The following is a 27284-nucleotide window of genomic DNA, read 5'->3' on the forward strand; positions in this document are numbered from 1 at the left end:
TTTGGAGGCTGCTTGCCACAAATTCTGACTTCTGGTGAGCATTTGATGGCTTACACCAAGTGTCTCCACATAGCTTTGTCCATCTGCCTCAAATGACTCTGGGAGGTGAGGCAGAGGAAGCACCATCTACCACTATTCCTACTTTACACAGGAGGTAACTGAGGTTGAGAGAGGCTAAAGGATTCACTTAAGCTAGAACCCATGTCTTCTACCTCCAAGTTCACAACCACACGCCATAACAGCACTGATCTATATGCTACATCAAGAAGCCCTGCTGCAAACAAAGCTGCCCGAATAGCAGCTGCAGTTGTAAGGATTTCCAAAGCCATATTGGAGCTTCTTTCCATATAACTGGAAGGTACAGGGCAATAATGGAAAACTGGGTGCTCTATTTTGTTCACTACTGTATTCACAGGGTAACCATCCACTCTCAGCACAGCCGAGAGAGAGAGATGGATACACACAACTATTTCCAATACTCAAGGGAACATCCCCTGGTGGGATGCCTATTTGGTGTGTACCTTAGCTATCCCAAAGGCTGGATTCTGTCAAGAAAAGCAAGTGAAGATGGCATTGTGGGGCGTCTGAATCATGCACAAATCCTGGAAAATTGGGTTGCCTTAAATCTGGCTCTCATAGGCCAGGCATGGTGGCTCACGCCTGCAATTCCAGAACTTTGGGAGTTGAAGCAGGCTGACTGCTTAAAGTCAGGAGTTCGAGATCAGCCTGGCCAACGTGGTGAAATCCCATCTCAACTAAAAATACAAAAATTAGGTCGGGCACGGTGGCTCACGCCTGTAATCCCAGAACTTTGGGAGGCCGAGGCGGGCAGATCACCTGAGGTTGGGAGTTTGAAACCAGCCTGACCAACATGGAGAAACCCCGTCTCTACTAAAAATACAAAAGATTAGCCAGGTGGCACATGCCTGTAATCCCAGCTACTTGGGAGGCCGAGGCAGGAGAATCATTTGAACCAGGGAGGTGGAGGTTGTAAGTGAGCCGAGATCACGCCACTGCACTCCAATCTGGGCAATAAGAGCGAGACTTTGTCTCAAAAAAAAAATACATACATACACACACACACACACACACACACACACACACACACACACACACACACACACACATAAATTAGCCAGGCATGGTGGCGTGTGCCTGTGGTCCCGGCTACTCAGGAGGCTGAGGCAGGAGGATCATTTGCATCTGGGAGGCGGAGGTTGCGGTGAGTTGCGATCGTGCTACTGCACTCCAGTGTGGGCAACAGAGCGAGACTTGGTTTAAAAAAAAAATCTGGCTCTCCTGGGGTGCCATATGCTCTCTAAATTATATCTCCTCCAAGGTATGGCCTACCACACACAGCTTGGTCACTGCCAGCTATGGCTCTTAGGTACCTACACCGGTGCAGTGGTGCAGTTTAGAACAAGGGGACAAGAAGACCCATAGGCACTGACTCAGCCCCACTAGGGCATACAATCCACTGGGGGCTCCTGGATAACTGTCGATAGGATTTTCAGATTACCAGCAAAGAAGATACACAGCAGAAGACAACAGTTTATCACTGAGGCCCAGCGGCCTTCTATTCCGATCAAGGGACTAAGAAAGTTGAGAGAGTAGTTTTGGGGCTGGTGCTGAGGCAGCTTCTATAGAGAGAGCTGTGCTGCGCTGCCTACCCTCTCCCAAGTTACAGGAGTTGGGGCAGGACTGTCCCACAAGGGTGTGGGCCCAGGGCGACTCGAGCCACTCAATACCAACTCTGGATTATCACATCTTCCACAGGCCCCTGGAGATACCATTAGAGCCCAAATTTCAAAATTTCATATTAATCAAGTACAGAAAAGAGAAGTAAGGTACGATTTTCCCACGGTCCCAGGGACTACCCTAGCCGACCTGCCCACAGGATGAGCCTGGTGGGAAGGGGGTGCCACTTGTTCCTAACCCAAAGCCTTTGAAGGGGGCTTCACTGAGCCAACTCTAAGCTCCATGTGAATATATTCCTGCAGGTAAACCGCACAGTGGACTGGCTCCCAAGGGAGCAACGGTAGCTCCCAGCAGCAGACAGGGGACTGTGAGGTCTGGGGACACTGCTACACCCTCTCAACAGTGCGTTGAAGCTGCATGAACCCCAGACACCAGATGTGGGACCTACTGTAGAAATACTGGCTTAGGGTTTATCTTTTATCTTTATTATTTATTTGATTGACTGATTAACTGACAGGGTCTCACTCTGTCACCGAGGCTGGAGTGCAGTGGCACAATCATGGCTCACTGCAGCCTCATTCTCCTGGGCTTCAGTGATCCTCTCACCTCAGCCTCCCGAGTAGCTGGAACTACAAGTGCACACCACCACACCCAGCTAATTTTTATATTTTTGGTAGAGACAGGGGCTCAGTATGTTGGCCAGGCTGGTCTCAAACTCCTGAGCTCAAGCCATCCTCCCACCTCGGCCTCCCAGAGTGTTGGGATTATAGGCATGAGCCACTGCACCCAGCCTACGGTCTTTTAAAAAGGAATCCTGGGAGTCTCTCTCAGAACATAGTCTGGTTCCAGGGGCTGCCCAATAAAAAATAAAGAAAAGAAAAAAAAGGAAAGGAATTCCTGCTCAAACGCAGTCTTCCACAGCCCGAATCCCGAGATGGAGGATATAATGTAAGGGGTAAATGACTGGGGGAAGGGGCAGTCAGCCAAAGGGCAGACCCCAGCCCAGGACACAGAAGTTACATCCAGAGGGAGCCAGCAAGGGAAGATAAACATCGGCCAGGCCTACAGTGCGCAAAGCCAGCTTCCAACCGTGCTAGTCAGGTGACAACTTTCCCTGCCCCTGCCCTCTCCTTCCTGCAGCTGGTGATTAGGGAGAAAAAGCCAACACCCTGCTCCTGACCACAGGTCACTGCCTGCGGGGAGAGGGGAGAGGAGTCTGCCTTTTGAATGAGGAACAGCGCATTGATCAGTATGTTATCCTGAATCCTTTGTTTGTTTGTTTGTTTTTGAGACAGGGTCTTGCTCTGTAGCCCAGGCTGGAACGCAGTGGCACGATCTTGGCTCATGCAACTTCCACCTCCTGGGTTCAAGTGATGAATCCTTTTTAATTCCTGAATTCAGACTGTGTGTGCCCCTTCAAGTGTCATTATGACTTTCTCTGTTATGTAAGGGTGGCTGGAGAAGTCCAAGGAAAGAACTCCCGCCCCGGGCAGGAGGAAAAGTGGGAGAGAAAAATCCACTTGCTTTTGTGATTACACCCTTTGAGTCCAATGGGTTCAACACGTTTGTTACGCACATAAACTCAGTTCTCTTAAAGGCTCCTTTCAGCTCTAATAACCCATGACTTCTGAGTACAAGTGAGTATTTAATTAGCAAACACTTCAATTGCACCTGCTATGTGCCAGGTACCAGTCAAAGCACTTCATCAATAACTCATTTACCCTAATAAAAGCCCTATGGGTAGCATTTCTATTTTACTTATGAAGCAACTGAGGCACGTGGAGGTCAAGTAACGTGCCCAAGGTCACACAGCTAGCAAGTGGTTGAGCCAGTATTTGAACCAACAATGTTTGCAGCCGGAAGAGAACAGAGTTCCTATCCCGAGTTCCCCTCCTAGGTATCTACCCAAGAGGGCAGAAAACACATGTTCACATAGGCTTTGTATGTGAATATCCACAGCAGCATTATACACAGTGGCCAAAAAGTGGAAACAATCCCAAATGACTATTAACTGGTAAATGGATGAACAAAACGTGGTTCTCCACACAATGGAACGCTATTCGGCCCTGAAGAACAACGAAGTACCCATACATACCATTGCATGGAGGAACTGCAAAAACATGACTCAAAGTACAAGAAGGTAGATGCAAAACCCCAAGTGCAAAACCCCACATCCATGCGTATGAATATCCACAACAGGCAAAGCCACACAAACACAGCAAAGTAGAAAAGTGATGAGCTGGGGCTGGGGTGGGAATGGGGATTGAATTCCAAGGGGCACAGGGATCTGCTAGGTTCAGACCCTGGATCATGGTGATGGCCAAGCAACTCAGTGAATTTACTGAAAACCAATGAATTGGGCACTTCTAATGGGTGCTTTGATGATATGTCAGCTATACGTTGATAAGGCTATTAAAAAAAAAAAAAGACAAGGCAGGGCCAACCCTGGCTACAACGGCCCTTCCTCCTGTTCTCGCAGGTTCCCATGTGTGGGGCAAACCCTTCAGAGGAACACAGGAGGGGAGGGCTCCAGGCCAGGAAGTTGCCTGAAACCCTCTGGTTCTCCTGCCAGGCTGAGCAACCACCACCCAGACTTCTGCATCAGCCAGCTACAGAACTGCTCTATTTTGCAAAGAGCAATTATATGCGGGGGAATTTCCTAACCAAAATGAGACCCCGTCTTCATTCTCCCCCGAACACCCCTGCATTCTCCTGCAATGTAAAATCTGCGCCTCCCCAAGCCAATTACTTGGGAAATGCGATATGCAAGGATGAATTATGCATGTGTTTTCTTTGTGAGTTTTTTTCCTCCTCAGGGATGCTAATTATGAGATAAATTGTTGGGGGTTTTATGTCTTGAAATAACTCCTTGTCATATCAGAGCCCCTCTTGCTATGTATTGCTAAGCTAATTGGCTTCCAAAGAGGAGGATGCAAGTCATTTTCAATTAGGGTAGTAAAATGCTAAAAGAAAATAAAGTGCTAGTCATACATACATATTCACATACACATATTGATAGATGTATATTTACACCAGAAACAATGAATGAAAATTCAATGCACTCTTTCTTTGGGAGATTCTGATAGTGACCCTGGTATAATATTTTCCCATTTTCAGGCACATGTGCTTACTTCCCCTTGTGTTACAAGTGAGAAGTCATTTTGTGATGTATTACAATTCTTTTTCGATGGTGAATCTGTCTCCACTGTGGGTGTCCAGTGGCTGACACACAACAACTCTCTCGTTGACAAAGTCTTTCAAAGCTGAGACATTATTCACCAAAAGTAAGACCCAAGCTGTCTACTCTAAAGCTTTGGTGACTGCAGAGATAGCGAACAGTCACCCATCTTTTATAGTTCATTTCTGAGCTATATTATTGTAAGAGCTGTTTCTTTTTTCTTTTCTTTTCTTTGTTTTTTTGAAACAGAGTCTCGCTCTGTCACCCAGGCTGGAGTGCAGTGGCACAATCACAGCTCACTGCAGCCTTGACCTCCCAGGCTCAAGCACCTCAGCCTCCTTAGTAGCTGGGAACACAGGCACACACACAGCTAGTAACAATAATTATTATTATATAATATGCATATTATTACATAATATGTATATATAACATATATACATCATATGTAATATGTGATATATAATATACATCTACCCATCTTTTGGATGACAAAGAAGAAAGGGCAATCTTGTTGCCACAAGTAGCTGGCTAAGTACATTGCTATGACAAAGTTGCAAGTTATATGTTATCTATAATATATAACTATCTATAATATATATTATAGATGATATATCATATTAATACAGAATTATTATTTATTTTTTGTAGAGATGGGGTTCTCCTTATGTTGCCCAGGCTGGTCTTGAACTCCTGAGCTCAAGCAAGATCCTCCTGCCTCAGTCTCACAAAGTGCACAGCCTATGAAAGCCGTTTCAGAATTGTTTTTTAAGCAATGGGGTCTCACTATGTTGACCAGGCAGGTCTTGCACTCCTGGCTTCAAGTGGTCCTCCCATCTTGACCTCTTACATTAAGTGCTGAGATTACCGGCGCAAGCCACTGTCCCAGGCCCCAGCTGTTTCATAATTCTATCAAGCAAGATCTTTGTGATCTTTCTGTTACTCCTTGGGGGACTATAAACCTTTACTTAATCAAAAATCAGAACTTCTTTCCAAGGATCAAAGTTCTTGTTATTAGTCAGGTTTCAGCAGGCATTTCCAAAAGCCAAAGGCAGCTTCTGACCATCACTCTACTTACTGGTCTTGCAACTGTGAAACTAGTTGATAATTTTACACCACCATTTGAACCCAGCCCCTGTCAATGCTCAACTTACTCCATCATCAACACATGGACAAGAAAATCCAATTCCTCAAAATCACTTAGAATACCACATTCCCCTGGAAGAATAGCCTCTCTGGGAAACACAATCATATCAAAACACGAGGTACCAGAATTCATTGTGGTAACAGGCTATTTTTATGACAGACCAATAAAATGTCTTAATCAGTTGTCTGAGGAATATTGTTATGCAGCATTACCCATGATTTCAAATTATGGGCTATTAACTTTAAAGAGATGTGCTGCCATCTTGCTGATTGGTTGAGGAAGCTTCAGAAAACCTAAACAGAGGCCAGGCACAGTGGCTCTCACACATGTAATTTCAGCACTTTGGGAGGCCAAGGTGGGCGAATCACTTGAGGTCAGAAGTTCTAGATCAGCCCCTGGCCAACATGGTGAAACCCCATCTCGATCAAAATTACAAAAATTAGCCAGGCATGGTCGTGGACGCCTATAATCCCAGCTACTCGGGAGGCTGAGGCATGTGAATCACTTGAACCAGGAGGTGGAGGCTGCAGTGAGTCGAGATCACACCACCGCACTCCAGCCTGGACTACAGAACGAGACTCTGTTTCAAAGAAAAGAAAAGAAAAAAAACCTTTGCAGAGCACTACATCTACCCAATTTTTGGATGACAAAGAAGAAGAAGTAGGGCAATCTTGCCACAAGTAGCTAGCTAGCTGCATCAGTATGATAAAGTTAAAACAATTTGAAGTTGGGGATGATACACTGTCCACTTCAAGTATCTATTGCTCACTGTGCTCCAAGAAGGTGCTCAGTAAGTAACTGCTGAACAGTCACAGCTTATACTGAAAGCCTAACTCTGGGATGGGCACCCCATGCCAAGCTCTGGTCCACTCACCAGTAAAAGTCTCTGTGCAGGGGTTTACACCCGCAAGACGTTTCGAGGTCCCAAAATCAGAGATTTTCACCACTCCACTGTAGGTGTTCACCAGAACATTATCGCCCTTTGGAAAAGAACATCAAGTGCTTAAAAGACAGGTTGAAACAAACTCATATGAAACAGATATGGACCTTGAGAAGCTGTCACAAGTCTCTAGGAAAACCGAACTTTGCATTTTGGGGATGGTCATGCTGAATCATACCCCTCCATCAACCAGTCACTCAGCAGACACCACCCACAGCTCTCATGATCTGATACAAGCAAAGGCAACTTCATCAGCTTAGAAAAGCAAATACCTTTATGTCTCTGTGCACGATCTGGTTTTCATGGAGATACTTAAGGCCCTCCAGGATCTGTTTGGTGTAAAACTTGATCGTTGGTTCCTTCATCGGCCCCCATTTGGATCGCAAAAGAGCAGAAAGGCTTCCTAGAGAGTCACAGCAAAAAGCTTATCAGGATGAGAAAGATTCAATGATAAGAGTTCAGGGAAATGAGGTCGGGCATGGGTGGCCCACGCCTGTAATCCTAGCACTTTGGGAGGCCGAGGCGGGTGGAACACGAGGTCAAGAGATCGAGAGCATCCTGGCCAACATGGTGAAACCCCGTCTCTATTAAAAAATACAAAAATTAGCTGGGCGTGGTGGCACGCCCTAGTAGTCCCAGCTACTCAGGAGGCTGAGGCAGGAGAATTGCTTGAACCCAGGAGGTGGAGGTTGCAGTGAGCCGAGATCATGCCACTGCACTCCAGCCAGGCACCTAGCGACAGAGCAAGACGCTGCCTCAAAAAAAAAAAAAAAAAAAAAAAGAATTCAGGGAAATGAAGTGAGGTGAGGTTTCTAACCTAACACAAGCGTTTAAACCAAGACCATCGGATCTGGGCTAAATGTAGTGTATTTCCTCCCCTCTATAGCTACAGCCAGGGAATGAACTGGAAGCAATTCAGAACATGAACATGACCAGAGGCGGAGGGTGAACACGAACCCCTTGTGCCCCCTGAAATTCACTGGGGGCCAATTGTGGGTTTAGCTCTGTTCAGCTGCGTGAAGTTAGGAGGGTGAAACAATGCTCTCTAAACTCGAGGGTCACAGCCTGCTGGCGCAGATAACGGAGGTCCCACGAAACTTGTTTACAGGAGGTCTGTCTCAGCCATTCTGCTTGGGTCAAAGCCACATTTTATATCTTTCCTGGAATCAGAGGTAGACAGGTCCAGAGTGAAGGGCCCTTTAGAGTAACAAGGACTAGGAATGGAGGAAGATGGGCCTCTGTCCTCAGTGTGAGAAAGCCAGAGAGGCAGGTCACAGGGCGGGACTGTCTTAAATAACAACCACTTCCCCCAATTACGCTATTAAACACTGAACATTTGGGCCAAAAGAAAAACTCCCTTCAGGATACTTGGACCACATGTCTCAAAGGACATCATGTGAGCTGCAGGGCATCCTGTCCACTGGCAGGAACAGGCCCTCAGACATCGGCTGGTCTCAGCTTCCCACTTACCCAATGTTACAGGACCTTGATCTACCTTGGTTTCTCCATCTGTCAAAGTGGATGAACACATGTCTCTAATTCTGTCGATACCCTTAAACCTAAAACCTGGGATGAGGTATCAACTAATGAGAAGAGTAACGGCCACGTGTAGTGGCTCATGCCTGTAATCCCAGAACTTTGGGAGGCCAAGGCAGGCAGATCTCCTGAGCTCAGGCGTTCAAAACCAGCCTGGTCAACATGGCAAAACCTCATCTCTACTAAAAATATAAAAATTAGCCAGGCATGGTGGCGGGCACCTGTAATCCCAGCTACTGGGGAGGCTGAGGCAGTGAGAATTGCTTGAACCCGGGAGGCAGAGGGTGTAGTGAGCTGAGATCGTGCCACTGCACTCCAGCCTTGGCAACAGACGGAGACTCTGACTCAAAAAAAAAAAAAAAAAAAAAAAAAAAGCAATGGACAAGTTTTCTGCTAGACTATGAGCAACTTGAGGGGAAAAGAAACTACTTCATTTATCCCTGAAAATCTAGCGCACTGCCTGACTTTTTTTTTTTTTTTTGGAGACAGGGTCTCACTGTATCACCCAGGCTGGAGTGCAGTGGTGTGATCTTGGCCCACTGCAACCTCCACCTCCTGGGTTCAAGCGATTCTGGTGCCTCAGCCTCCCGAGTAGCTGGGACTACAGGCGCATGCCACCACACCTGGCTAATTTTTTGTACTTTTAGTAGAAAGCGGGTTTCACCAGGTTGGCCAGGCTGGTCTCGAACTCCTGGCCTCAAGTGATCCACCCACCTTGGCATCCCAAAGTGCTGAGATTACAAGTATGAGCCACTGTACCTGACTGACTGCTTGGCTCTTAATGAATATACTTAAGACTCTTCCTGTAATAGCAGGCTTTTAATAACTGTCGGCTGAATGAATGAATGAATGCAGATTTCCAACTCAAGTTTTAACGTCTGTATTCAGATAATAACTATCATTATTTAATTAAAGAGTTTGATTGATTTTATTATTTTAATGAGCACTTACTGAGGTCTTGTTCTCTGCCAGGCAGAATCCACCCAACAGCCCACTGAGACAGGGCTAATGTTATCCCAGAAATTATTACTCTAATTTTACCATTCATTTATTCCAACAGAACACTGAAGGCACAGAGAGGTGAAAATTTGCCTGAGGTCACACAGCCTGTGAATGGAGGAACTGATTCAAACTAGATGGTCTGGCTCCAGATCCCAGGAACACCCCTCCCGTGCCCTATCTCTTGCATTCAGGGATTTTTGTGGATAAAACACTGCTGCTTGATTTCATTATCAAAAAGCTATTTTGCATTGTCACTTTTAAAACCTATGTTCCCTCTTCTGCACCCTTGCCCAAACTCATCTTTAAACTCCTAGACTGGGAAGGTCTCAAGGCCAAAGACTATGTTTTCTCCGTAGACAGTCAATGAATATTTGTGGGTTGAACAAACCATATCAAGAAACCAGAAATAGACTGCTTATATGACATTTGGAAAGTATCCAACTTTCCAACATCTAAAAGGTCTGTTGCTTTTTTGTTTTGTTGTTTTTAGAGTGATGGGCTTTTGCTCTGTCACCCAGGCTGGAATGCAGTGCTGCGATCACGGCACACTGCAGCCTTGACCTCGTGGGCTCAAGTGATCCTCCCAACTCGGCCTCCCAAGTAGCTGGGAGTACAGGCACCCTCCAGGCCTGGCTTAGGGGTCTGTCGTTTTGTAAATGGCAGGACAACAAATGCTACCCATGTTGTAGTGATTTTCAGAATGTGAGAGGAGAACACAGCGACTACTCACCTCCAGGCACCTGCTCCATAAATATCTTAATGTAGCCGTTCTCTGAAACAGAGCCCAGGTACTGAACGATATTGCGGTGCTTAAGGTACTTGTGCAGGGCGATCTCCTCGTGCAGAGGCTGGGAGTATCTATTGGGAAAAGCAGAGCCAGGATCACATGCCAAACCCCAGGGCTCTAGACCCCCATCTCACCTCACCAGTACCTGCCTCACTGCTGCCCAGCCCTCCTTTCTGGAAACTCTCTCTTCTGGCTTCCATGAGACCACTCAACTTCCCATGTGTACGACGGTGGATAGACAAGCCTACAGCCATGCAGGACTGCCAGGGGAAGCCATGTCCATTTCCTTAAGCACTCAGTGGAGCAGCTGGTATGTGGTGAATATTCAATGAATGGCTGCTATTGGTACTACTGTTATTGTTAGGGCCTGAGCCCACCAAACATTCTTTACTTCTCTCAGCAGCCCCTCTTCCTCTGCCTCCCATGAAAGGTGGTGTTCTGGAAGGTTCTGTCCTCAGCTGCCCTCTAGTCTGATTCTACAGAGTTGCTCCAGACCACAACAGCAGCCACCTCATGGGCCACCCAGCCCCAGCGTCTGCCCTATTTAATCCATTCCCTACCCTTGGCCATTATAGTACCTCTTCTTAAAACACACACTTCACCACATCACTTCCTCACATAAATTCCACATCAAGACCATTCTATTTAATGTCATATATAAGGACTTTCAAAGATCAGTTCAGGCTAAGCCTTAAAAAAATTTTTTTTGCCCTCATTTCAAGAGCATTTCACTGCTCTGCAGCCTCCATTCAAGTCATATCAGACAATCTGTTCTCTGAATAAATTTCATGTTTTAATAACTCTGTTTTTCCAACAGCACAGGCCTCCTTTTCCGCTAAACAAACTCCTACTCATCCCTCAAAGGCCAGCTCAAAGTTGATATATTTTTTTCAAACTTGCCACAACTCACTAAGGAGAGTAATTCATTCCTCTTCTGTGTTCTAAAAAGCACTCTGTGAACTCCTTTATCATGGCACTTGTCACTTTCACTCACAGGCAAAGTATCTGCATTTCCTGCCAAACCAGCAGCATCCTGGGACACTATCCTAGTCATCCAAAAGGACACTATCCTAGTCACCTTTTGGTCCCCAGTGCCAGCCCAGAGTCTGACACAGAGAAGGTAGCAGTCATCCTAAGTTCAGCCTGTTGCTACCAATTGAAGGAGATGGTACATGCCAGCAATTTCCCCAAATATATACAAATGCAACCCTTTATCCATCATGAGGAAAGAGTCTAGATGCTGGACGAGGAACTCAAGAGACTTGGATCCTAGTCTTGTTTCTAAGCATTTTTGGGAAAGTCATTTAATCTTCCTCAGTCTTGATTTTCTTATTGGTGAAATGAAGAAATGGAAATAGTTCATTTCAGGTCCCATCTCATAATTCATGTATCATAACATGCTATCCCACTGAAAATCAACAAACACATGAATGGATGAATGATGGGTCTTACAGCTGACAGAAATCCCTTGAAACTCATCCCCAATATATCAGCGATCACCCACATAAAGGGGTATTTACACATATTCCTCAGCACTTGGCACTGAAAGCAACTGTACAGCTGTGGTCTGACACACCTGTGGACCACGGGATGATTAATTCCAACTGTGTATGTAGCTTCTCTACAGAAGCACTTGGCAGTCAATATTGCAACGCTCATTTATAATTCTGTGGGGGTATACGTTTAAAAAAAAAATGAACTTTTTTTTTTTTTGAGACAGGGTCTCACTCTATCACCCAGGCTGGAGGGCAGTCGCGCAATCTTGACTCACTGCAGCCTCCGCCTCCTGGGTTCAAATGATTCTCACGCCTCAGCCTTCCAACTAGCTGGAACTACAGGCGTGCGCCACCATGCCTAGCTAAGTTTTGTATTTTTAGTAGAGATGGGGTTTCACCATGTTGCCCAGGCTGGTCTCGAACTCTTGACCTCAAGTGATCTGCCCACCTCAGCCTACCAAAGTACAGGGATTACAGGTGTGATCCACTGTGCCCGGCTAGAAATGAACATTTTTTAAAACTAAAAAAAGTCAAAGAAATAAATTAGCAGTACTGATGGCAGAAAAATAGTCCAAAATCCACGGGTGAGGTTGAAGAGTAGGATGTTGAAAAAGTCTGCACTGCAAAAATCTGATTTTTGTTTAACTGCATGTAATTTTCCACAATGATGCATCTGAACAAATCATAGCCATTTTCAACTGTTACAATGTGAATTTAAAATAACTCATTCACATTTAAAAATTATATTTGCACTCAAAAATTAGCCAGGCATGATGACATGTGTCTACAGTCCCAGCTCCTCGGGCAGCTATGGTGGAAAGATCACTTGAGCCCGGGAGGTGGAGAATGCAGTGAGCCACGATCCGCTACTGCACTCCTTCTTGAGTGACGAGTGAGAGCTCGTCTCAAAAATACATATAAATCATACTTGTAAACAACTAACTATGCAAAAGATGTAAAACTTTAGCCCTAGTCGACGGATGGAAACACAATGAAAGTTTTCTTTTAAAATATAATCCTCTGCAATCCACATGCCTCTTAAGTGAAGTTGTTCCATTTTCTCAATCTGTAATACACAAAACAAAAGCAGATCACCCTGGCTGGGCACAGTGGCTCACAACTGTAATCCCAGCACTTTGGTAGGCTGAGGTGGGTGGATCACTTGAGGTCAGGAGTTTGAGACCAACCTGACCAACATGGTGAAACCCCATCTCTACTAAAAATACAAAAAATCAGCCAGGCGTGGTGTAATCCTAGCTATAGGCTGAGCCATGAGAATCGCTTGAACCTGGGAGGCAGGGATTGCAGTGAGCAGAGATCATGCCACTGCACTCCAGCCTAGGCAATAGAGCGAGACTCCATTCCAAAAAAAAAAAAAAAAAAAAAAAAAGCAAGCAAACCACCCCTATTACAAGAGAATGACAGGTTTTGTGATAACATAATGCTTTCATCCTTAACTCCTCCACACCATCGGCAGTGGGTATGGAATCTGGTGTGTAGAGATGGCACCCGAAAAGTGGAAGGCCCGCCTGGACTTGCCTGCTGTCTTTCTCCGGGACTTCTTTGATGGCTATTCGCACTTGATTGCTCAGATCTCGGCCAGCATACACAATCCCATACGTCCCTTTCCCCAACACAACTCTCTCACCATTTGCATCATGGTCATACTCATACTGAAGAAGAAAAAACAACAGGACAAAAGGGCACACGACTTGTAGCGGAGAAGTCCTCTAAGGGCCTCAGGGTTGTCTAGCAACTAAATATATATATAAATAACATTATTTGAGTGCCAGGCAAGTCACAGTGCTTAGCCTAGGTGCTTTTCATTAAATGACTTTAAAGGGGTAGAATTCTCCATTGTTCACATGTTCATGGTATGACTTTATGAAATGAAATCCAAGAAAATTAAAAATACAGTTTGAACATAAATGGCTCACTTTTGAAAATTCCTTTCCACTTTAATGCTGCAATTTAAAACTGCTTCTAAGCACACTGAATACCCAAAATAGGTGTCTTCCTGCATAATCCCTTATCAACTTGTCAGGAAACAAATCTCTTTCAATACCCCAGAAAGGAATTAAAGGTCAATATAATTAAAGCTACCTTAATACAATAAGTAAATATGCTGGGGTTTCCCCACTCTTTCAGGCATCTGGGTCTAGCGGTAAACACCTAGTGCAAACACTTGATTTACAATTAGCATTACTATTTTGTTTCCCTATCTTACCATCAAAAGCTGTCACATACAGATGCATTTGATTCTTTTCGATGACTAAAACAAATGTGACTGTAGGCTGAGCAACACTTATTCAAAGCAGAGAGGCAGGAATCAATTCTTTCTGTTATTTTGCATGCTCCACTGCATCTACTTACAGAAGTGCAGTTTATACATGGAATAGTTGGGGGTATGTGGGTGTCCTTTCCCATCTACTTCTAGGGATGCTCATGACAATTAAGAGTCCTTAAAGGGTTGGCCAGGCACAGTGGTTCACACCTGTAATCCTAGCACTTTGGGAGGCTGAGGCAGGAGGATCACCTGAGGTCAGGAGCTCAAGACCAGCCTGGCCAACATGGCTAAACCCCGTCTCAACTAAAAATAGAAAAAATTAGGCCAGACACGGTGACTCACGCCTGTAATCCCAGCACTTTGAGAGGCCAAGGCAGGTGGATCACCTGAGGTCAGGAATTCAAAACCAGCCTGGCCAACATAGAGAAATCCTGTCTCTACTAAAAATACAAAAAAATTAGCCAGGTGTGGTGGCACACGCCTGTGATCCCAGCTACTCAGGAGGCTGAGGCAGGAGAATCACTTGAACCCAGGAGATGGACGTTGCAGTGAGCCAAGACGATACCACTGTACTCCAGCCTGGGTGACAGACCAAGACTCTGCCTCCAAATAAATGAGTAAATAAAATATAAAAATTAGCCAGGCATGATGGCACATGCCTGTAGCCCCAGCTACATGGGAGGCCAAAGCAGAAGAATCGCTTGAACCCAGGAGGCGGAGGGTGCAGTGAGCTGAGATTGCACCACTGCACTCCACTCCAGCCTGGACGACAGAGCGAGACTCTGTCTTAAAAAAAAAAAAAATTACTAAAGGACCTCCATCACTATCTGATGTAATTAGCAATCAGCCTGCTCCATAGAAGACTTTTATCTCACACTTCCCTCCGTTTCCCATACCTGCTGCCCTCAAAGCACCATTGTTCAGTTCATTTCTACAACAAACTTTGGTCCTGACCTAAGAATTCTAGTAGTTAACTCAATTATTAAAATGAATCCTTTGACATTTTCTGAAAGAAACCTTAAGGAATTCCTTTCGCTCTAACCTGCAAGTACAGTAAAATCTCATTAAATTGTAATCACTGGAAGAACCTGAGTGGCAAATCTGAATAACTTCAAGATTTAAACACATGTACAATGGTTTAATGACTGTGGACTATAGCTGTGCTGCCAAAAGAGTTTATGATGAGCCTACTTTTGAAAATAACTTTAAAGTTGTTATATTTAATATACCATATGCACATAGCTATAACTAACGTCATTTTGGGCATAAATGAAAAAATCTGCTTCCAGTTGGCTAATTCTCTTGTAGTCTCATCAACATCACTAATTAGCTTAGAGAAAACTTCCGTAGGTTGTACACAAAAGGAAATTTTAGTAGTCCATGACCAAATTTTTCTTAAGCATTCTGAGAGAATCCTAAACTAATGAGATTCTTCTATGGAGACACATTAAACCTTATCTCTGAGAGCCACGCAGTGATGGCTGGCTGGTTCATAAAACACACTCAACAGGATTCTTAGAGAAAGACGGGACATTTTCTTGAAGCATCAAACACACAATCAATCATGTTTTCCATATTCTAGATCATCCACGACTCACCTCCAAGGTGTCTCCATCGGTCTCTCCCTCCAGCTCCACTGTATTGCCCGCTGTATTGGTTATCATTGCTTTGACCAAAGAGAAAAATCTAGAACAGCAAATGTCACAAATATGTTGCCAAATCAGGACTGCTCATGTTCCTTGTTTTTTCCTTAGCTTTATTAAACTGTACTTAAATATAAACCAAATTTTTACAAGTCCATGAAACAATCGATCCCCTCCTTGATTTGACATGGTACTTTAGTGGTTATCAAATCTAGGGCAACTACCGATGTGACACCTGAATCCCCTCTATACAGTGTCTCCACCAACTGGTTGGCCAATTGATACCCGAGTACCTCCAGCAACAGAGAACTGATTATCTCCCAAAGACAGCTCATTCTTGAAAGATCTTAACGAGAAATGTTTCCCTTTTATTGAACGAAAGACTTCTTTTATGTGGGTTCCATCCACAGCTTGCTTAGAAATAACCACTTTTCTATACAACACTCCATTAGAAATGCTCACAATTTTATCATGTCCCTTTAAGTCTTCCCTTTCTGTCCCATCACAGTTTTCCCCAGGACTTGTGAGTTACTCCACTAGCAGGTAATACTTAAAATGCTGTCCCTGTGTTATTTACTTTTTAAAAGACAGGGTCTCGCTCTGTCACCCACGCTGGAGTGCAGTGGTGTGATCATGGCTCACTGCAGCCTCAACCTCCTGAGCTCAAGCCATCCTCCCACCTCAGCCTCTCAAGTAGCTGAGACTATAGGCACCCATCACTGAGCCCAGCCAATTTTTGTATTTTTTGTAGAGACGGGGTCTCACTTGTTGTCTAGGTTGGTCTCGAACTCCTGGACTCAAGTGATACTCCCACCTTAGCCTCCCAAAGTGTTGGGAGGCATGACCCACCACACCCAGCCTCCTGTATTATTCTTGAAATCTGGCTGCAAGACCAGTGCTCAAAAGTGATCTAATCAATGCTAAGGATAGTAGGACTATCACCTTTCAAGGCGTAGACAATCTAGTTCTCAGTAAGACATAGGGTGTTGTGAAAGGGGAAACATGAGGAAGAAACGCATAAGGCGGCCATATCATTCTGCTGACACAGAGCAAGCTTAATACTGACCCATAAATCTTTCTCACAAATTCTGCTAGGCCACATGGGCTACTTCCTAGACTTGTGTACTTGTTTATTTGGATATGAGTCATTTTGACTCATTAGAAAATTTTTACTCACAATTCTCTCTTAAGAAGTCATGGAGGAATACTGTACATTTCAGGATAATTTCTATAAACCATTAAAATGCTCTTTTTTCTAGCTAACTCATTTCACCTTCTTCTAATATTTGAAAGCTGGGAAGCCCAATAGTCGGGCTTCTTAAGAGACGTATGGTATGCACTTACAGAAGAACTAAGATTTAAAAGATTATATCAGCCAGGCGCAGTGGCTCATGCCTGTAAACTCAGCACTTTGGGAGGCCGAAACGGGAAGATCGTTTGAGCACAGGAGTTCAAAACCAACCTGGGCAACGTGGCAAAACCCTGTTTCTACAACATTTTTTAAAAATTAGCCAGGCATGGTGGTGGCACATGCCTGTAGTCACAGCTACTCAGGAGGCTGAGGTGGGAGGGCTGCTTGAGCCCAGGAGGCAGAGGTTGCAGTGAGCCAAGGCTGTGCCACTGCACTCCAGCTGGGCAAGTGAGCAATACTCTGTCTCAACAGAATAAAATAAAGTGAGGTGATATCAGCTGTTCTTAAGAATACGGAACAACTGGAATTCTCACACATTGCTAGCGGAAGTGTAAATTGACATGACCACTTTGGAAAACTCTTGGCAGGATCAACCAAAGCTGAAAATAAACCTACCCTATGAACCAGTAATCCACTCCTAGGTATACACTCAATAGAAGTCAATGTATATGCTCACCAAAAGGCATAGTTCATAGTTATTTTCTTCATAATAGCTCCCAAACACAAATAATCCAAGTCTTCATTAATAGAAATGCAGATAAATTGGAACACAGTGGAATGCTACACAGAGAAAGAATGAACTGATATACATTTCACAGTTCAATCTCATTTTTTTGTTGTTTTTGAGACAGAGTATCACTCTGTCACCCAGGCTGGAGTACGGTGGTGCTATCATGGCTCACTGCCACCTTGACCTCCCAGGCTCAAGCAATCCTCCCACCTCAGCCTCCCGAGTACCTAGGACTAGAGGTGTGCACCACCATGCCCAGCTAATTTTTTTACTTTTGGTAGAGACAAGGGTCTCCCTATGTTGCCCAGGCTGATCTCGAACTCCTGGGATCAAGCGATCCTCCTGCCTTGGCCTCCCAAAGTGCTGGGATTACAGGTGTGAGCCACTGTGCCCAGCTATGAATATTATTTTAAGCAAAAGATGTAAGAAACAAGAGTACAAGCTATATGATTCTATTTATTTGCAGGTCAAGAACAGGTGAAACTAACCGTTGGGGTAAAAATCAAAATAGTTATCACTGGAGGGGGTTTAATGACTGGGAAGGAGCGCAAAGCAACTTCTGGGACGTTGCTCTGGGAGGTAGGTACAAGGGTATAGATATGTATCAAAAATTATCAAGCTGTACACTTAAGTGCACATTACAAACTTTACTTGCATGTTACACATCAATAAAAAATTATTAAAATGTATGGCAGAAAAGGTACTGAGTACTGAATGAGGGTCAAAAGGGCACATTTTGTAGTTAAAAAAAGTATGTTCTGGCTAATATTAGGTTTTTAAGGGCAAAAACCACAATTACTTTTATACCAATTTATATTTGGCAGAATTTTTTCTACTGTAAATTGAAGGTTATGATCCAAGGATTCCCTAGTCTGCCTTTTTTTTTTTTTTTTTTTTGAGATAGGATCTTGCTGTGTCGCCCAGGCTGGAGTGCAGTGGCGTGATCACAGCTCACCGCAGCCTCAACCCCCCAGGCTCAGGTGATCCTCCCCCTTCTGCCTCCTGAGTAGCTGGGACTACAGGTGTATGTCACCACACTGAGCTAATTTTTTTTTTTTGTACTTTTTGTAGAGACAGGGTTTCACCATGTTGCCCAGGCTGGTCTTGAACTGCCCACTCAAGCAATCCTCCTTCCTCAGCCTCCCAAAGTGCTAGGATTAGAGGCATCAGCCACCACACCCAGCCTAGCCTAATCTTTAAATATGTTGTGACAATGATTGTCTGAGACACAATCAATTAAGATTCTCTCAAATTACATGATACAAATACTCAAACTATGAATAAAGGGTCCTTCCTCAATCTGATAAAAGTTATCTATGGAAAACCTGCTACTATCATACTTAACAATGAAAGACTAACTTCTTAAGAACAGGAACAAAATAAGGATGTCTACTCTTACCACTTTTATTCCGTATTATGCTAGAGATTCTAGCTAGGATAATTAGGCAAGGAAAATAAAGGCATCTAGGTTGGAAAGGAAAAACTAAAACTGTATCTGCCAATGACATAATATTGTATACAGAAAATCCTAATTCAAAACCCATTAGAACTAATATGAGAGTTAAGCAAGGTTGTAAGTTACAAAATCAATATTAAAAGATCAAGTGTATTTCTATACATCATCAGTGAAACAACCCAAAAGTGAAGTTCAAAAAACAACTCCGTTTAGTATCAAAAGAATAAAACCCTTAGCTATGTATTTAACAAAATAAGTACAAAATTTGTATGCTGAAACTACAGAAATATTGTTGAAAGAAATTCAAGAAGAGCTAAGTAAAGAGAAATCCACCCTGTATTCATGGATTGGAAGCCAGAACGGTTAACATGGCAATGCTCTCCAAATTGATCTAGATATTCAACGTATTCCCTGTCAAAGTCCTAGCTGCCATTTTTGAACAGAAATTGATAAGCTGATCCTAAAATTTGTGTGGAAATGCAAGCATCCACAATAACCAAAATAATCTTGAAAAACAAGAACAAAGTTGGAGGGCTCACATTTCCTGATTTTACAACTTACTGCAAAGCTACAGCAATAGAGAAAGTATGGTGCTTACATAAGAACAGACACACAAAACAATGAAACAGAATTGAGACTCCAGAAATAAACTACATTTGTGGTCAACTGATTTCCTAAAAAGTACCAAAGACCATGCAATGAGGGAAAGAACAGTCTTCAACGAATGATGCTGGGACAACCACATATCCACATGTCAAAGAATGAAGCTGGAACCCCTACCTTACACCTTATCCAAAAATGAATTCGAAATGGGTCAAAAACTTAAAAATAAAAGCTAAAACTATAAAACTCTTAGAAGAGAACATAAAAACCATAGAACACCTCAGGTTAGACAAAACCTTCTAAGGCAGGAATCAAAAGCACAAATGACAAAAGAAAAGTAGGCAAGTTGAACTCTGTCCAAATTAAAAACTTTTGTCCTGCAAATGATACCATCAAGAGAGTGAAAAGACAACCTATGGGATGGGGAAAAACATTTGCAAATCACATCTGATAAGGAACTTGCATGGAGGAAAAAAAATACATAGATACATACATATATACACATATATATAACTCTTAAAACTCAATAATGAAAGGATAAATAACCCAGTTATAAATGGGCAAAGTTTGGAGATAGCTGGCAAACACCACTTTCACCAGATGATCCGAGTTAACATCACCAATACTGACACAGAGATATTTTGTCCCTTGTTATAAGGCACTGAGAAGGACACAACATCACTTCTGTGAGATTCCTGCCAAATACATAACATCAGCGTACTCGTGAGGAAACGATCAACAAATCCAAGTCAAAGGATTACCCAAAATAAACTGCCTGTACTCTTGGAAAGTATTAAGTCAAAAAAGACCAAAAAAGACTGATAATGAACTCTTCCAGATGAAAAGAGACTATGTGGACATGACAACTAAATGTAACATGTGATCCTGGATTGGAACGTGAACCAGAAGAAAAACCTTTTGTTTCGCTATAAAAGACATAATTGGGACACTAAGTAAAATTTGGAAAATGTTATAGATTATAGAACTATATCTATCTTAATTTCCTCATTAGATAACTGTAATTATGTAAGTGAATATCCTTGTTTTTGCGAAATACACTTCAGTATTTAGAGGTAATGGAGCATTATGTCTACAATTTACTTTTAAACAGTTCAGGAAAAAATAACCATATGCATAGAGAGAGAATGTAAAACAAATGCGGTAAAGGGTTAACTCTGAGAAATTCTGTGTGAAACATATATGGAAATTATTTGCATTTTTTTGAAACTTTCCTATGGTTCTGAATATTCTCAAACATACAAAGTTTAATTTTTTTAATTGGGCAAAGAATTTGAATAGACATTTCTCCAGAGGTATATAAATGGCCAGCAGGCAAATGAAATGATAGTACAGTTAGTCATCAGGAAAATGCGAATCAAAACCACAATGAAAATCCGCCTCACGTCCACTAGGATTATGATACTCAAAAGACTGATAATAACAGGTGTTGACAAGGACATAGAGAAATTGGAAGCCATTGCTTATTGGAAACCAATTCCCATAGCAATATACATTGCTAATGGGAAAATGGTCTGGCAGTTCCTCAAAAGGTTAAACGTAGAGTTGCTATAAGACACAGCAATTTGACTCCAAGAGAAATAAAAACATATCCTCACAAAGACTTTCATGTGAATGTTGACAGAAGTAAAATTCATAACTGTTAAAAAGTGCAAACAACCCAAATGCCTATCAGCTGACAAACAGATAAAGTGTGGTGTAGCCATACAAAAGAATATAATTCAGCCACAAAACCAAATGAAGTACCGATACATGTTACAAATGAAGAAAGCTTAAAACACATTACGCTAAGTGAAAAAAGCCAGTCATAAAAGACCACATACTGTATGATTCCACTTATATGAAACGGCCAGAAGAGACAAAACGATAGACACACAAAAATTAATGGTTGCCTAGGCCTAGGGTCAAGAGGGGGTGAGTTGAAGGAAGGAGGAGTGACTCTAATGAATACTAGGTTTCTTGTGGGAGTGATGAAAATATTCTAAACTTAGATTATGGTGTTGATTGGAAAACTATAAATATACTAAAAAACATTGAATGTTATGTTATGTTATTTATTTATTTTTAAATGGAGTTTCGCTCTTGTTGCCCAGGCTGGGGTGCAATGGTGCGATCTTGGCTCACTGCAACCTCTGCTTTCCGAGTTGAAATAATCCTCCTGCCTCAGCCTCTCAAGTAGCTGGGATTACAGGCATGCACCATCATGCCTGGCTAATGTTTTATTTTTAGTAGAGGCGAGGTGTCACCATGTTTGTCAGGCTGGTCTCAACTCCTAACCTCAGATGGTCCACCCTCCTCAGCCTCCCAAAGTGCTGAGATTATACGAGTGAGCCACTGCGCCCAGCCAAGTTGTATATTTTAAATGGCTGAATTGCCTGCTATGTGAATTACAGAAAATTTTAGAGTTTTTTTTTGAGATGTAAGTTAACATTTCAAGAAAGACAGCACAGCAGGTAAATATCTTTCAAAACAAAGGCGCTTTAAAAACGATTCACCATAATTAGATTGCAAATACCTGAATTAGCTATAACTCACCTACTACACTGCTCTTCAGTAGAAAAGTAGATTTGAAAGTCATCAGAATTATCATGGACATATAGAAAACAACACCGTTCATCAAACTTCGATAGGCTGTAAAATTTCAAAGCATAATGTTTATACCTAAGTTCTGATACCAATTCTACATATGTGAGACAATCTTTTCTATTTTACCAGTTTCTGAAAGATTCATTAATGTTTTAACAAACACCCCCCCAAGTCTGCCTTTTATTTCTGTATGAAATTTAAATACCAGAGAATTTATCTTACTTATATTTGAGTTTGTATTTATCAACTGACTTTAATATGAACTTACTCAATATAATTCAGTGCTAAGCAAAGCATACAGGCAAAAGAAAAGGAAATAAAATATGATCTCTGTCCTCAAGGGGCTTATAATCTCATGAAAAAGAAAGGCAAGGTATTTGTGAAATAATTTATTGTGGTATTAAGGGAATTTCTAAACTCAGAAAATATCAGGACACAGTATTTGTGGCCACACAAGGGAAATGGAAATAAACACAGCATTGTAGCTCAAGAAAGGCCTTGAAGTGTTATCTGGTCCCTCTCCCCACACTGTCTGTACCTGACTCTACAGCTCATCCAACAAGCGATATTCAGCTTGCCTGGACACAGCCAGTGACAGTAGAAAATATGCTAGTAGAAGACTTTTTTCTTTTTTCTTTTTTTGAGACAGAGTCTTGCTTTGTCACCTAGGCTGGAGTGCAGTGGCACAATCTCCGCTCACTGCAACCTCTGCCTCCCGGGTTCAAGCGATTCTCCTGTCTCAGCCTCCTGAGTAGCTGGGACTACAGGCATGCACCACAACGCCTGGCTGATTTTGGTATTTTTTGTAGAGTTGGGGTTTCGCCATGTTGGTCAGGCTGGTCTCAAACTCCTGACCTCAAGTGATCCGCCTGCCTCGGCCTCCCAAAGTGCTGGGATTACACGCATGAGCCACCGTGCCTGGCAACAATTTTAAAAAATGTATTTCTTAGTAATTAAGTTGTGTTAGAGCATGTAGTCAAGAATGTTCTGTTTGTGCCTCCTCATAGAGATACCTCTAGGTGCCATTTCAATCATCAGTGGGGATTTACAAAGGGCCTGGAGGTGTATCAGCCATGCCCCACCCCTCCCTGGGACTGATGTGACCTGAAGCATATGCTTTGCGCATTCCAGCGGCTCTCCAACTAACTGTGGTAGTTGCTTTACAGATTGATTTTCAAAACCTGCTCTCTTATCATCTAGTTCTAATTCTTTTTGAATCTCCCCTGCACTCTTGGTGTTCCAACTCAGTATTGGTCATGCAATCTATGACATAAAGCACAGTCTAGGGCAGTTTGGATCTCAGGAAGAGAGAACTTAGAAGGGGTGAGATAAAGTGGCTTCAGTTGTGTGAAGGGCCAATTATGGAAGAGAATGTAGTCTTCGTCTCCGTAATACCACCTGGCAGAATGAGGGCCACCGCAGAGGCTCTGGCTCCGTGTGGGTGAAGAACTCTCTAACATACTATCTACTTGCAGCTTTTCTGTCACTGGCTATGTCCAGGCAAGCTGAATATTTTTTGTTGGACAAGCTGTAGAGTCATGTAGAGACACTGGGTGGAGATGGACCAGCCAACATTTCAAGGCTTTTCTTGAGCTACAATGCCATGTGTATTTCCATTTCTCTTGTGTGGCCACAAATTTTCCAAGTCTAGAAATTCCCTTAATACCACAATAAATTATTTCACAAATACCTTGCCTCTTTTTCATGAGATTATAAACTCCTTGAGGGCAGAGATCATATTTTATTCCCTTTTCTGTTGCTATGTGTATGCTTTGCTTAGTGTATTTCAAATTGCCTTGTATTTCCTGGGCAGTACCATCCCAATGCACTATTCTCTACTTAAATTATTTCCCTCCTTTTAAGTGATGTTGACAGCATTCTAATTTCAATACTGATGTGTCCGGGACAGTACCACACTGTGTCTGGAAGTAACTGAGGATTCATTCAGTGCCTGAGATAGCCTCAGAATCGGAGAAAGGAATGTTCTAGTCCAAGCCCTTTGTTTGATAAAAATAGTGAAAAAACTGAGACTTAAAGAAATTGAGTGACTTTCCCAATGTCACACAGCAGAGAGAGACTAGAATTCACATCTACTTCAGAGCCAGTCTCACCCTCGAATGAGCTGGCAGGGTGACAAGTGCAGCCGAGATGTATTAGCCCTGCTTGGGTAAGGCCACATGGCTCAGGCCCAAATGGTCACCACTCATGATCCAAAATGCAAGAGCTGCACCTCTCCCCAGAATACACCACCTCATACCCTCCCTGAAAACAATCTCCCGGCTCCATTACTCTGTTCACAAGACCCTAATCCAAGTGTTGCTACCAACTATCTTCTGGCTTCACTTCTCAGAGTTGCTGAGCACTGGAACATCTTTGGCTCAAAAAAGATACATCTTCTCTTTCTGCAGATTACTTTTAAAAAAAAATTGACACAAGTGAGTTTAGTCTTGCTGAGTATGAGCAAAGCTACCCTTTTATAACAACCCAAGAAGCTCTTACTAGGAGCACATTAGTATTAATAACTAGCTCAGACAGGGCAACAAAACAGAAGAGAGTTCGTTTTGGATCCCATTAAAAATAGGAACATTCTATATTATGAGTAAGTGGAAGCATTAAAGTGCATAAAACATTATCATCATTTGCATTAGAACAGTAACTCCATTTTCTCCTGTGTTCTTACCTTATTCCCTTTATGGAAGAGGCTGTAAAATTCCATTCATGCATTTGTTTCTGTAAGTTATCAAAGACAGAAATTAATAGTTTGAGTTTTTCTAAGAAAGGATTTTGTTTTGCTCTATTCTATGGTCAATCATTTCTGCTATTTTACCTGCAGTAGTGATTTTTTTAGGGGTTAGAGCAATATACCTTGCAAACCTTGAAACACCAGAAACATTTTCTTATGTATTACAAAAATTTGTATCCCTAAAACAGTTTAAATGATGTAAATTTGAAATAATCTAAGGTTCAAATAGATACAATAAGCACAGAATAAGCACACAGTGAGTGGCTTTTCATCTTCTGTCAACATAGCAGGCAAACTCTAAAACAAGCATGGGAACAGCCCACCTAAGTTGAATGACTTGCAAAAATGTTGGGAGAAGCAAGGCTATGGCAGACACCTTTCAGCACTCATCAATCTTCCTTTTCTCCCCGAACATAGAGCTGAACTACATTTCCCAGGCTCCCTTGCAGCTAGGGAGCTATACAATGGAGTTTGACCAATGAGATGTGAGCAGGAATGCTGCGCATCACCTGCAGGCCTGGGTCATAAACCCCACAGCAATCCTCTATTTCCTCTTTTCCCATCCATTGCAAGATGTAATATCCCCCCACTGCCACCCTCTGCAACCTGGATACAACATGTGGCATAAACTTTTATAATGTTAAGATATTGAGATTTGGGGGCTATTTGTTTTAGAAGCTAGCCTACCATGACTAATAGAAAAAACTGGGATTTCAAGCAGCACCAAGATGTACTTACAAACAAAAACCAGCTCTGTCCCCTCCTTCACTACCATTAAACTCTGCACAAAGCTAAGCCTCAGAAGGAACATCTGAAACTCCAGTTTCAAAAATCCATAGGCAATAAAATCAATACATCACAACCACAGAAAATAATTTTAAGTAGGAAAATCCATTTGGGCCAGGTGTGGTGGCTCACACCTGTAATCCTAGCACTTTGGGAGGCTGAGGCGAGCAGATCACTTGAGGTCAGGAGTTCAAGACCAGCCTGGCCAACATGGTGAAACACCATCTGAACTAAAAATACAAAAATTAGCTGGGTGTGGTAGCATACACCTATAATCCCAACTGACTGCTCTCGAGGCTGAGGTGGCAGAATCAGTTGAACCCAGGGGGTGGAGTTTGCAGTGAGTCAAGATCACGCCACTGTCCTCTAGCCAGGGTGATAGAGTGAGAGACTGTCTCAAAAAAAAAAAAAAAAAAAAAAAAATCCATTTGGTTGGCCTGAGGAATATCACAAGTGACCCACTAAGCCACCCAGGGAAAAAAAAGTATGAGAGCCACGTGACTGAGCATGACTCAAGAGAACGGCCATGAGCAGGCACATGATTAGTTTCTTGCCATCCTGGAGCAATGACAACAGGAACAGACTGGGAAGATGGTTCCTGACAGGAAAAGTTCTGGTCATACGTGTTGATCAAGCACCTACCATGTGCTAGGCAAAGTACTAATACTGAAGACACAGCAGAGAACCACAAAGTCCCTGCCCTTATGGGCCTTATATGTGAGTGAAGAGAGATGGACGACAGATTAAATAGTAAAATCATGGCATGAGGGAGGATGAAAAGTGAAGACAAAGCAATAAAGCAGGGAAGGGCATTAAGATACAGCAGCAGGTCACATTGTTCAGCAGGATGTTGAGGGCAGGTGTCGCTGCTGACTTCTGAACAGAAAGCTAAAGCAGGGGAAAGAGGGAGCCACACAGACGTCTGGGGGAAGAGTTCCAGGAAGACGGAAAAGCAAGCGCAAAGGCCCTGAGGCAGGAGTACACTTGGCATGTCTGGGGACCAACAAAAAGCAAATATGGCTGCAGTGAAGTAAGTGGGGTGGGAGTGAAAGAGGAGGTTGGAGAGCTCATGAGGGCAAATCACGCAGGGCCTCTAGGCCACCCTCAGGACTTCCGCCTTTACTGTGCGTGAGATGGGAGGCCATTGGAGACTTCTCAAAAGAGGGTATGAGAATATGAAAGCCATCAAATCACATCCAACTGCACAGAAAGGCTGAGTGTATTTCAGAGGAGACATGAGTCCAAAGTCATGCAGAGAGGATAGTGGTGGGCAGCAGGAGTCTGTCTTTGGATTCAGGCACAGAAATGGGAACCAGGGCAGACTCAAGTCTTGTCTGACCCACAGCCACCTGCAGGAGGCTGCACATATACAGAAAGCTTAACCACATGAGTGTCCAAAGTATTCCCCGACGGCAGGTCTACTCCAGGGTGCTTTAGAGAATTTCTTGATTTGGGAGAA

At 43.1% G+C, this 27284-nt stretch overlaps 1 protein-coding gene across 1 annotated transcript in view; it reads right to left on the minus strand.

Annotated features, from left to right (window-relative positions):
• Nucleotides 1-27284, minus strand: part of MAP3K15 (mitogen-activated protein kinase kinase kinase 15) — a 148551-nt gene that overhangs the window by 25949 nt on the left and 95318 nt on the right. The window contains exons 12-18 of the mRNA XM_032286043.1: nt 24977-25026; nt 22246-22341; nt 15667-15754; nt 13321-13454; nt 10229-10356; nt 7233-7363; nt 6895-7000 (exon numbers count right to left, since the gene is read on the minus strand). Coding sequence (XP_032141934.1) covers nt 6895-7000; nt 7233-7363; nt 10229-10356; nt 13321-13454; nt 15667-15754; nt 22246-22341; nt 24977-25026 — 733 coding nt within the window. The remainder of the gene's footprint in view (nt 1-6894; nt 7001-7232; nt 7364-10228; nt 10357-13320; nt 13455-15666; nt 15755-22245; nt 22342-24976; nt 25027-27284) is intronic.

This window comes from Sapajus apella, unplaced genomic scaffold, assembly GCF_009761245.1.
Source record: "Sapajus apella isolate SASKATOON/1434 unplaced genomic scaffold, GSC_monkey_1.0 scaffold17, whole genome shotgun sequence".
NCBI lineage: Eukaryota > Metazoa > Chordata > Mammalia > Primates > Cebidae > Sapajus > Sapajus apella.